General features: G+C 40.4%; 1 protein-coding gene across 1 annotated transcript in view; it reads left to right on the plus strand.

Moving 5' to 3' along the window:
• The window catches only part of NOX3 (NADPH oxidase 3), a 66,693-nt gene extending 55,033 nt beyond the window's left edge, over window positions 1-11,660 (plus strand). Inside the window, exon 13 of the mRNA XM_006074367.4 lies at window positions 11,533-11,660. Coding sequence (XP_006074429.4) covers window positions 11,533-11,659 — 127 coding nt within the window. The 3' untranslated portion in view covers window position 11,660. The remainder of the gene's footprint in view (window positions 1-11,532) is intronic.
• The last annotated feature ends 944 nt before the right edge of the window (window positions 11,661-12,604 follow it).

Below are 12,604 nucleotides of genomic sequence, written 5' to 3' on the forward strand. Positions count from 1 at the left end.
ATCCCATTGGCGGAGGAGCCTGGTAGGCTGCAGCCCATGGGGTCGCTGGGAGTCGGACGCGACTGAGCGACTTCACTTTCACTTTTCACTCTCATGCATTGGAGAAGGAAATGGCAACCCACTCCAGTGTTCTTGCCTGGAGAATCCCAGGGACGGGGGAGCCTGGTGGGCTGCCGTCTATGGGGTCGCACAGAGTCGGACACGACTGAAGCGACTTAGCAGTAGCAGCAGCAGTGCCATAGAGTAGGACCTTGTGGTTTATTCATGCGACACATATACTAGTTTGCATCTGCTAATCCCAAACTAGCAAACCTTCCATTCCCCATCTTCCTACTCTTTGGCAACCAGAAATCTGTTCTCTGCATCTGTGAGTTGTTCCTGTTTCATAGATATGCTCATTTGTGTCGTATTTTAGGTTCTACATACAAATGCTAGCATATGGTATTTGTCTTTCTCTTTCTGACTTACTTCACCTAGTATGATAATCTCTAGGTCCAGAAGATGGTATTTCTTAAACTGCCTATGCCTTCAAGAAATCTTGGGTAAACACAATTGATCTGTAATTACTCAACTGGAGAATTCACTTATGCCAAACTGTAAACTGTACCTAAAGCATATCTTGCAAAGCAGAAAAAAATATTCTAAAACCAAGCAGGAATTTAGGAGTCTGAGTACCTGGTTGTAAATCCTGGCTCCATCATTAATACCAATTTACCTTGAACAGATTATTTAACTTGGCTCTGACCATCCCCTTCTCCGTAAACTGAAAATAATAAAACTGTTTACCTCCTAGGCTTCTGTGAGGATTAACTGTGTGAATTTTAAAGGGCCTAAAACACTGCTCTGAGTTCATTGTTAGCTGCTATCATTATCAACTATTAGTTCAGCTCAGTTCAGTTCAGTCCGACTCCCTGCAACCCCATGGACTGCAGCACACCAGACATCCCTGTCCATCACCAACTCCCAGAGCTTGCTCAAACTCATGTCCATCGAGTCAGTGATGCCATCCAATCATCTCATCCTCTGTTGTCCCCTTCTCCTTCTGTCTTCAACCTTTCCCAGCATCTTTTCCCAGGTTCTTTTCCAATGAGTCAGTTCTTTGTATCAGGTGGCCAAAGTATTGGAGTTTCTGCTTCAGCATCAGTCCTTCCAATGAATATTCAGGACTGATCTCCTATAGGATGGACTGGTTTGATCTCCTTGCAGTCCAAGGGACTCTCAAGAGTTTCCTCCAACACCACAGTTTAAAAGCATCCATTCTTTGTTGCTCAGCTTTCTTTATAGTCCAACTCTCACATCCATGACCACAGGAAAAACCATAGCTTTGACTAGATGGACTTTTGTTGGCAAGGTAATGTCTCAGCTTTTTCATTATCCTCTTTCGCTTTCATCAAGAGGCTCTTCAATTCTTCTTCACTTTCTGCCATAAAGGTGGTGTCATCTGTGTATCTGAGGTTACTGATATTTCTCCCAGCAATCTTGACTCCAGCTTGTGCTTTGTCCAACCCTGCATTTTGCATGATGTACTCTGCATATAAGTTAAATAAGCAGGGTGACAATATACAGCGTTGATGTACTCCTTTCCTGATTTGGAACCAGTCTCTTGTTCCATGTCAGGTTCTAACTGTTGCTTCTTGACCTGAATATAGATTTCTCAGGAGGCAGGTAAGGTGGTCTGGTATTCCCATCTCTTTAAGAATTTTACAGTTTTCTGTGATCCACACAGTCAAAGGTTTTGGCATAGTCAATGAGGCACAAGTAGATGTTTTTCTGGAACTCTCTTTTTCAATGATCCAACAGATGTTGGCAATTTGATCTCTGGTTCCTCTGCTTTTTCTAAATCCAGCTTGAACGTCTGGAAGTTCATGGTTCACATACTGTTGAAGCCTAGCATGGAGAATTTTGAGCATTACTTTGCTAGTGTGTGAGATGAGTTTTAATAAAAAAACTTAAGTATGACTACTATATGATAAACTTCATCGTAGAAGAGGAAGAGCATTTGCTCTGGGACCATAAGACAAGAGTGAAGGCTGTGTTTTCTGATTCTGGAAGATACTGACTATGTGACAAACAAGGGAGCTTGTTTGAGCTTTTGGGGCCCAGTGTAAAACATGCATGATTCTATACATTCACATTTTTATCTTCATAATTTAAAAATGCATAGTATGTTGAAAAACTTGGTGAAGTACAAAGCACTAATACAAAGATTTTGTTGTTATTTATATATATTGTCTAAATCGGTCATTGTTCTGAACCCACATCATCTACAGGTCTTGGAAGCAGCATGTCCTAATATTGTCTTTGTTTAAAGAATAGTTTCCACTTTTGAGGAAAGACCTGAAGGAGGTAAAGAGCTGGCAAGTGTGCCATGTGGGCAACTGGGAAAAAGCAAAAGGGCAGCATGTGCCAAGGCCCTGAGACTGCAGACACTGTTCCTGGCATGATCCAGGAGGCCATGGATCAGGTTGCTATGTTCTTCCTTTGGAAAAAAAATTATTCATCTGATAAATGTTTTACACTCAGTTTTCAATTATCATGGGACTAACATTCCCACACTGTAGCTTTTGACAGGGACATGTGTATCTTTGTCTTTAAGCTTTTATAGATAAGACTGCTCTTTTCTGTGCTGTTTTTGTTGTTGTTCAATCGTTAAGTCATGTTTGACTCTCTGTGACTCCTTGGACTGTAGCATACTAGGTTCTTCTGTCCTCCCCATCTCCCAGAGTTTGCTCAAATTCATGTCCATCGAGTAAGTGATGCTCTCTAACCATCTCATCCTCTGCTGCCCACTTCTCCTCTTGCTGCCCACTTCTCTTTCAATCTCTCCCAGCATCAGGGTCTCTTCCAATAAATTGGTTCTTCACATCAGGTGGAAAAGTATTGGAGCTTCAGCTTCAGCATCAGTCCTTCCAATGAATATTCAGAGTTGATTTAATTTAGGATTGACTGGTTTGATCTCCTTGCTGTCCAAGGAGATCTTCTCTCGAGAATCTTCTCCAACACCAAAGTTCAAAAGCATCAGTTCTTCAGTGCTCCAACTTTATGGTTCAACTCTCACATCCATACATTACTACTGGAAAAACCATAGCTTTGATTGTCCCTTATTGATGCTTCACACGGTATTTGTTTATTTGTGTTACATATGAAGTTTACAGCCCAGTAAGAAGACCTTTCAGAGCAAACCATTTAATTATCTCCCTTCCCTCAGAAAGGTGTAAACCAGAAACACGGCATCAAGAGATGGAGGGTAGACCTGTGTTTGCACAAACTCTACCTCCAAAATCACATTGCATTGTGCTGAGAATTGAGTCTGTCTGATTTTGCAGGGAGTGAGAAGTAGAGAACAGTTTGAAAGTGGGAAAATCATATAGCTGTCACTTTTCTCATTGCCTTGGGAACCATGTGCTCATTCCTTTTCAAAAGCCATAATCGAAGTATAGTATATACATGTACTTAAAGCCCAGTTGAATTTTTCAGCACAAGACTTATGGAAACTCTCTTCCCAACGGAAGACTTCATCTCTCCCAGAGTTTAAAAACAAAACAAAACAACAACAACAAAAAAAACAAGGTTTGGAAGTCACTGAATCAAGCCTCTATAATTCTAAAAATAGTGTATCTGTAACAACCTTAGACTCTCTAACACTGCAACTTATTACACAACTTCAACTATCAATGTAATTAACATTAGACATGTGTCACGGCTGTTGCTATTGTTTGGGCACTAAGTCATGTCCTGCTCCTTGCCACTGAAAGGACTGTAGCCCACCGGGCTTCTCTGTCCTTCACTGTCTCCTAGAGTTTGTTCAGATTCACATCCATTGAGTTGGTGATGCCATCCATCTCATCCTCTGTCATCCCCTTCTTCTCCTGCCCTCAATCTTTCCCAGCATCGTGGTCTTTTTCAATGAGTTGGCTCTTCACATCAAGTGGCCAAAGTATTGAAGCTTCAGATTCAGCATCAGTCCCTCCAGTGAACATTTAGGGTTGATTTCCTTTGGGATTCACTGGTTAGGAAAGCTCAGTTATCCTTTTATTCATGGAATGCCAGATTCCTGGGAAAAGACAAGTCACCAGTAGAAGGCTTAGCACTACTCTTCCAAAAGACTTTTTAAATGACCTCCTTAAAGTAATTTTGTTTTCTGCTGTGTAAAAGAAGATTTATGTTTAATGAAGCTTTTCATGAAGACATCACAGAAAGAGAATGCCAATAGAATCTAATTTTTAAACAAGAAAATCTAATATTGAGAAGTATTTCAATATCCCGGCCTTTGCCAAGTTATAAATAAAACACACAATTCAATTATTGTTCTGCACAAAGAACAAAGTCACATTAATTTTCCTCAAGATGGTTATTAAAGACATAAACAGTATGTTTCCCCCCCCGATTATGTCAAGGAGATGTTTGTTCCCAAGCCTCATTGGCTACTCATACAAGACAGGTCTGTCCTGTCATTAGCTCATATCTTTTGGCAAAGATGGGCCAGAAAGAATTGGTGGATTTGTTCATGGCCTCAGAAAAGGTTCTTTGTTCTTGAGGGTCTTTGAAGTAGGCTCTCAACCATTTCTATTCATCTGTGCAAAGCGGAGTATTCTTAGGGCTTACTCTTTCAAAAACATTTACCTGTTCATTTAAAGCAGGAGTCTGTTCTTGTTCTAAGAAGAAGGAGTTAAATCAAAAGAATAAAGGGAAGAGGGGCAAAAATATTTTTTTACAGAACATGAAAAACAGCACCAAAAATAAAGCTTGAAGGGAAGCAGATCAAAGAGAACAGTGCAAGCTATAAAGGAAGCAGAAAATTGCAAAAATAACAGTAATAGAGAAACAAATTGATGGGCATCAAAATGAATACAAATAAGAAACGGGAAAGAAAAAATTTTAAAGAGATCAAAGACAGAAAGTAGAAAATAGGGAAGTATACTCTGTTGTTTTTATGTGCAATTAATTTTCATAATTGTATCAGCTGTATAACAAAAGCACAAGTATAATTTTAAAAGAAGATTAACAAATAATAAGTGGACATGGAAAAAGTAAGTCTTTTATTGACATGGCCAAACTGACATGCATGTAACTATTGTTGTACGTTGCTTAAGTTAGACAAGCACAGAAAATTACTCTAAACTCACAAACAATGGAAACTATTCTCTTAATTAAAATATAAATGTTAATTAAATACACACATTGATATCTGTGTCTTATTAATCTTTAGAAATGCATGTCTTATACAAAAATGGGAGCGACATATCATTATTTGTAGATGTTATTGTGATTCCAAGCTTTAGGCAAATATTCAGAAAATCAGGAAAAATGTTTCCAAGAAGGTAGACAGAATGAAAATAAATATATCTTTATCACATTTAGCTACTTTTTGATAAACACATATTATGTGTGTGCTCAACCTTCTGGATTTGTAGGTCTGTTGTTTTTAATTAATTGAATAAAATGATATTCCATAAGACTTCAATCTTTGATCTTACTTTTCACATAATATCTATAGTTTGCCACTTTTGACTTATCTACTAATAACTTCACCATGCCTTGTAGGTGTAAAACTTTATGCAATTAATTATGATAAAAACTTAGAAGATCTGACCATTTTTTAATCGCTTTAGTAGAAGTGTTTCTTTTCTCTGGAAGAAAAAATAAAGAATAGAAGAATACTACCATTTGTTAGAACAGTATAACCCCAAAGTGAAGAAAGATGCCGACTTACCATATGACTGGGAGCTTCTGATCCATGCTACATGAATGCATTTTAGACCACTCATTGTTTTCAGAAATGTAAAAATACCTTTCTACTAAATTGAGTAAATGTGTCCACCTGGAGCCACATTTGCTTGTGTGCACACCCTCCCGATTCTCATTTGTGTGTACATATGCACAAACCTAGATAGCATATTCAAAAGCAGAGACATTACTTTGCCAACAAAGGTCCGTCTAGTCAAGGCTATGGTTTTTCCAGTGGTCATGTACGGATGTGAGAGTTGGACTGTGAAGAAGGCTGACCGCCGAAGAATTGATGCTTTTGAACTGTGGTGTTGGAGAAGACTCTTGAGAGTCCCTTGGACTGCAAGGAGATCCAACCAGTCCATTCTGAAGGAGATCAGTCCTGGGATTTCTTTGGAAGGAATGATGCTAAAGCTGAAACTCCAGTACTTTGGCCACCTCATGCGAAGAGTTGACTCATTGGAAAAGACTCTGATGCTGGGAGGGATTGGGGGCAGGAGGAGAAGGGAACGACAGAGGATGAGATGGCTGGATGGCATCACTGACTCGATGGATGTGAGTCTCAGTGAACTCCAGGAGTTGGTGATGTACAGGGAGGCCTGGCGTGCTGCGATTCATGGGGTCACAAAGAGTGGGACACGACTGAGTGACTGATCTGATCTGATGCACAAAATGTTTTTGAATAATATTTTTAAGAAATTAACATTCTGATTATAGCACACAAGTCTGTCTGTCTAAAAGGATATCGTAAACATTCCTTATATGACTAAATTGCTCAGAATATTCAAAGAAATAGACTTTGGTAGAAATTCCACACAAAACAAATTATAGCTTCAAGAGAAAAAGAAAGCCACCATAAACTTATGACCAGGCATTGTCAGCATACATAAATAATATCTTTCCATCAGAAGACATCCAGTCCTCCTGTTAAGATCAAGTGAAGATTCACTGAAAATTGGTGGCATTATTCCATTTGTGGGAGGTGGGATTAGGGAGGTGGGTGAGCACAAGGTAAATTTATCATTATTCTTCAATTCTCTTTGGGAATTATCTATTGAAGCATTCAGTTCAGTTCAGTTGCTGAGGAGTGTCTGACTCTTTATGACCCCATGAACCGCAGCATGCCAGGCCTCCCTGTCCATCACCAACTCCCGGAGTCCACCCAAACCCATGTTCATTGAGTTAGTGATGCCATCCAACCATCTTATCCTCTGTCGTCCCCTTCTCCTCCTGCCTTCAATCTTTCCCAGCATCAGGGTCTTTTCAAATGAGTCAGGTCTTCGCATCAGGTGATACAGCAAAAATATTAGGATATTTCTGTGTGATGTATTTCTGTGTGAGGTGTATGTTTTCAAAGTTTTATCAGAGGAAGGAGGGGACCCAATTGGCAGAAACATAGCTCTGCCATGGGGATCCAATACTACAAGTCAGCTGCTTTCATTTCTCTCCCCTATTTTAATCATGAGGGGCTTCCCAGGTGGCACAGTGGTAAAGAATCTGCCTGCCAATGCAGGAGACCCAAGAAATGCAGGTTTGATCCCTGGGTCAGGAAGATCCCCTGGAGAAGGAAATGGAAACCCACTCCAGTATTCTTACCTGGAAAATTCCATGGACAGAGAAGTCTGGTGGGCTACAGTCCATGGGGTTGCAAAGAGTTGAACATGACTGAGCAAACACAAAACAACAACACACATTTGTAACCATGATGCTCTCAAAGGCAGCAACTTTGTGCTCCTCAGAGCCAAGTCCAGTCACCAGCTTTAGCTACTGAAGGGACCATGAGAAGGATGAGGAATCTGGGACAAGCGTGATGACTCACCAAAGAGGATGGAGTTGGTGGGAAGAGCTAGGGAAGTGTGTCAGCCATGCACAAACATCGTTAAGGACGCCTGCAGCCTCTAATCAACCCCCGAGTAATTAGGTCTCAGCGAAAAGTAGCAGAGGAGGCTGATACAAATAATCGGGAGGCGGGTTTAAAAAAAAAAAAAAAAAGCCCAACGCAGTTATCATCTCAGGTTACAAAAAGGAAGGTGTACAAAATGTAATTATGAGATGAATTATTTGGAGGCTTCTCTAATGAAAAGCATTCTCTAGAAAAGATTAAATACAAGTCTGATAGTGAGTCCACTGTCTGATGGTGAGCTTGTAGTTCTCATTGTCTTCTTTCTAAGCCTCCATAAATCCACAGGAAGCTTCTGTTTATCGATTTTATTTGCAGAGTGCACTCAGGGCATAAAGTAATTTGATTTTTTTTAAATGGGGTTTAGGGTCTGCCCCTATAGGGTTATAACTTACCAAGCATAAGAGCCAACACATAAAAACAAACATGCAATTTAAAGAGAGCAGGGCTCAAGATGGGAGAACCTGGGAAGAGAGCAAGGTGGTAGGATTACACTCGCTCTCCCATATATCTGCTGGCCAGAAACCTCCCGGGGAGTGACATTTTGGATGCCTTTCATGCATGGCATCACCAAATTGTTTTGAAAAATGCATCAAGCCCACACACACACAAAAAAAATGAGCACAATAGTCATTTAGCAAATAAGAGGGGAAGAAGAGAATTTTCTTTATTGTTTGTCAGAGCTAAAAATGCTGTTAATGTTAACCATCTCTGCAGCTTGTGTAAAATTTGTCCTTTCCCCATCAAAGTCAGATGCCCAGACTGATCAATGCTGCTAATGTTGTCCCCAGTCCAATGCCTCCCGTGTGTGCAAACTCTGCAACTTGCAGGCTGTAAACTGAAGAATAATGCCTTGTGTTTTTATACTTCTTTTACAGAGAATCTTTTTTTTTTTTTCATTCTGAGCATTCGTGGGTAATTAAACTTTATAGAAGAATGTTTTTTCTTTAGCAACCCCATTAAGGTTCTGTTGCACTTGTCCACTGCCTCATAAAAGAAAAAAAAAAAAAAAATGCTGCCACATCAGTGCCTTTTCTACTTTGTGAGGCCTCTTGGCTCCTTGCTTCACAGTGAGGCTTCGTGATGAGAAAGGTCCATAGTTGAAATCACAAACGCCGAGGCAGGGAAGAAAGGCACACAAAAGAATGCCATGTATGGGGCCCATAATGCACAGAGAGCTAAGGAAGGACTGGCCTTTCTGCCTTAGTGGAAGGTAGGTGATGAAGGGCCTTTGTGAGACTTTTTGGAGATTACATAACCATGACAGTTATATAAATACAGAAACATGTGTACTCAGCTGTGCAGTGTTATAGCCGCAGCTTCAAAAGAGGCAGGGTAGCTGTGAACTGCTGGGGACACCAGGGCTACACCTGGCAGCCAGCAATCAGAATCCTTTGAAATGGAGTCTTAAAGGCAGAGCATCAAAGAGCATCTTCATGATCTGCAAACAGTCACACGTGGCTGCAAACGAAAGGGCAACCTTAGCCTGTTGGGAACGGACCAGTGGGCAATCTCTTTGGTGACACGTACACTAATGGAAAAATATCACCACCCATAACAGTGTCTTTGAACATAGATGCAAGGTTGCCTCTGGGCATCAGACTCCTCAAGGGGAAGGCTTTTGCCTGACCCATCTATCATTCAAACTGCGGCAGTCCAGAACTCAAAAAACCTAGTACAAGCCTGGGCGGGAGGGGAGTACAGGGAGAATGGACACATGTATATGTATGGCTGAGCCCCTTCACTGTTCATCTGAAACCATCACAACATTATAGCCAGCTATACCCCAATACAAAGCAAAAAAACTAAGAAAAAGAATGATGAACACTTCAGATTAAAAAAAAAATCCTAGTGCAAGAGTGCTGATCCAGGAAGTCTGTAATCACTGCTCAGTTAACAGCGCACGTCACACACATCCTGTGGTCAGCTTCGTGGAGCAGGAAGACATAATGTAGGTTGCAATGTAAGCTAACCATTCTTGACAGCTCACTACGTGCTAAGTCTGATCTAACCCTCACAGAGGCACTTAGGAGTTTGGTATAGAACTGTCGCCGTGGACAAAGTCCCCAAAGGAGGACTTTGGGAAGCTAATTAACATGCCCATCAATGAAGTGATGAATCAACAGCTCTCAACCATTGGCTGATATTTCCATGTATGTTAGTTGCTCAGTCATGTCTGACTCTTTGAGACCCTATGAACTTTAGCCCACCAGGCTCCCTGTCCATGAAATTCTTCAGGCAAGAGTACTGGAGTGGGTTGTCATTCCCTTCTCCAGGGGATCATCCCAATCCAGGGATCGAATTCGGGTCTCCTGCATTGAAAGTAGAGTCTTTATTGTCTGAGCCACTAGGGAAGCCCATAAACACCTTTAAATTACTTCATTAAGTCATAAACTCATATTTTTTTCAGTGGGAAATGTTTCCTGAAAAAGTGTTTTCTCAAATTTAGCCATAGGAATAATCTCTTTAAAAATAATACTTAAACATTTTAAACATACTGTCATTTACAACGAATCCACTTGATAAGTTCCTTTGAAGCTAGAGTTTGAAATGTCATTGAACCATCAATTCCTACCATGGCTGTTATTGTTCAGGAACACATAATTAAATGTGGATTCAGTACATGGCAGAGAATCATGTTAACACACGAGCTAAGAAGAATGAGGTTATAGAGGCTGGTCCTGAAGTGTTTCTAAGACAGTGTTTCTCAGAGGATAGCTCATAGGGCCCATGTGCTTTAAGAGTACCTGGGAGGCTTGCTAAAAATGCACTCCTTGGATTCGAGCCTGAGACTCTGTTTTAATAATCTGCCTAGATAATCTTATGCCTAGCAAAGTATGAGGACTTTTGACCCAGACTCGAACCCTCTAATTAAGCTTGTGCCAGAGATTAGAAAATGTTACAAGGAATAGTACAACGCAAGATAAGGGAAATCGCGGTTTCTCTAAGTCCCTGTAGAGACTGGCCGCTCCCACTTTTCAGAGACAACCTGAATCCTGGTGCTAACTCATTATATATAAGGAGAGCCAGCAATTGTGTTTTCAGGGGATTGGAGCAGCCCTGGGACATTCATTATATGCAAAAACAACCCTTCAACACTGTTTTCTGAAATGCCATAATTAAAGAGGACAACTTTGAGGTGACCTCATTTTCAGCCATGTGATTTTCCTTTCCAGCTCTTCTTTTTGGCCTTCTTTGAAAATTAAAGTAATTCCAACAGGAGAAGTAAGCAAACGTTGCTAGAACTTTTGTAAAGATGATCTTAACTATGAAAAGGCAGAGTTGAAAAATAGCAATAACTAACACTTTTTAAACCTTTTGGAATGCATTATCTCATTTTGCTTTGGATAAAACATACCAAGTAGTCACTATAATCTTAGTTCAACTCATGTTGAGATTGAGGTTCATAGTCTTGCTCAAGACCATGCAGATAATAGGGAACAGAGCCATTTATTCATTTCTTCAGCAAACAAATATTGGTTGTCTACCCAGGATTACAGAGATGAGTAAGACAGACCAGGTTCTTGCTCTCAGGGAGGTGACATTCTAGTCAGCAATCCAAGAGAATGCTAATCAAGGTCACGACCAAAATTCCACCCAATATCACCTCTATAATGAAACGCCTTCATCTGTCATAATGGCACCTGCCAACCTCAACCTTCTTCACATCACCTATCTATATCCCACAGCATCTTGTGATACAGAGCTTAACAGGATTCTGGGAACCTGTGAGAGAACATGGTGCTAAAAGTAGGAGAAAAGATTTTAAGGAAAAAAGAAAGTGGGTGGAGAAAAATACGTCAAGTCACAACCACGGCTACTGGCTAACTGTACCCTTCTGTCTTGGCTGCTGGCTGGCCTTGCCCTGTGTAACATTTTCTCTTCTTGTCTCACCTCCACCGCAGCAGCAACATTGGCGTGTTCTTCTGTGGACCCAAAGCTCTCTCAAAGATACTTCAAAAAATGTGCCGCGTATATTCATCCGCTGACCCCAGAGGGGTTCACTTCTATTACAACAGAGAAAGCTTCTAGACTTTGGAGGAAAAAAAAAAATCCACATGTTGTGTAAGTGGCTACAATCATATAGGTCAAGCGTCAGGAAACTTTTCCCCAAAAGTGCCAGATAATAATTATTTTAGATTTTGTGGACCGTATGGTCTCAGTTGCAACTACTCGACTCTGCCGTTGCAAGCACCAAAGTAGCCCCTGTATCTTAACAAATGGAGGTGGCTGTGTTCCAGCAAAACTTTATTTATGGACACTGAAACCAAATTTCATATAATTTTCTTCTGTCATAAAATATTCTTCTTTTGATTTGTTCTCAACAATTTTAAAATGTAAGACATTCTTAGCTCATGGGTTGTCCGAAAATGGGTGGTGGGCCAGATTTGACTTGTAGGCAGTAGTTTGCTGAGCCCTGATATAGGTCATCTTTCCCAAGCTTGTTTTCATGCTTAACAATACGTCCAAATGGAGACCGGCATGGCTGCTTGGCTCATAGCCTCCTTTAGAAGTCATTTCAAATTTCATCTCCCTGATGGCAGAGACATCTGCCTTGTATCCAAACCTGATCTTTTCTGCTTTAAACTTAAGCTCCTTTGTGCTTTTTTCATCCTCTATAGATCTGAGAAATCACCAATGGGGGTTATCTTTCACAAAAATCCTTTCTAACTTGAAAATGATAATAAAACCATCCTTTACCTATCCCTTTTCTAGTCCAAACAATACTGAACTCTTAACTTTTCATCCAAGGATATATACCCTAGCACTTCAATCATTCTTGTTGCCCTTCTTCAAAATCCATTTTCATTCTTCACATCCTTTTAAAATGTGTTGACTAAAATGAGATGTAACATTCTAATCTAAGCATGACTAGTAGTGTATAAAAGAGTGATTTTTTTAGAGCTTGGATGCCATATGCTTTTCAATACAACTAAATTCTGTTTGCATCTCTTTCTTTCTTTCCTTCCACATTTC

This window comes from Bubalus bubalis, chromosome 10 (genome assembly GCF_019923935.1).
Source record: "Bubalus bubalis isolate 160015118507 breed Murrah chromosome 10, NDDB_SH_1, whole genome shotgun sequence".
NCBI classification, from domain to species: Eukaryota; Metazoa; Chordata; class Mammalia; order Artiodactyla; family Bovidae; genus Bubalus; species Bubalus bubalis.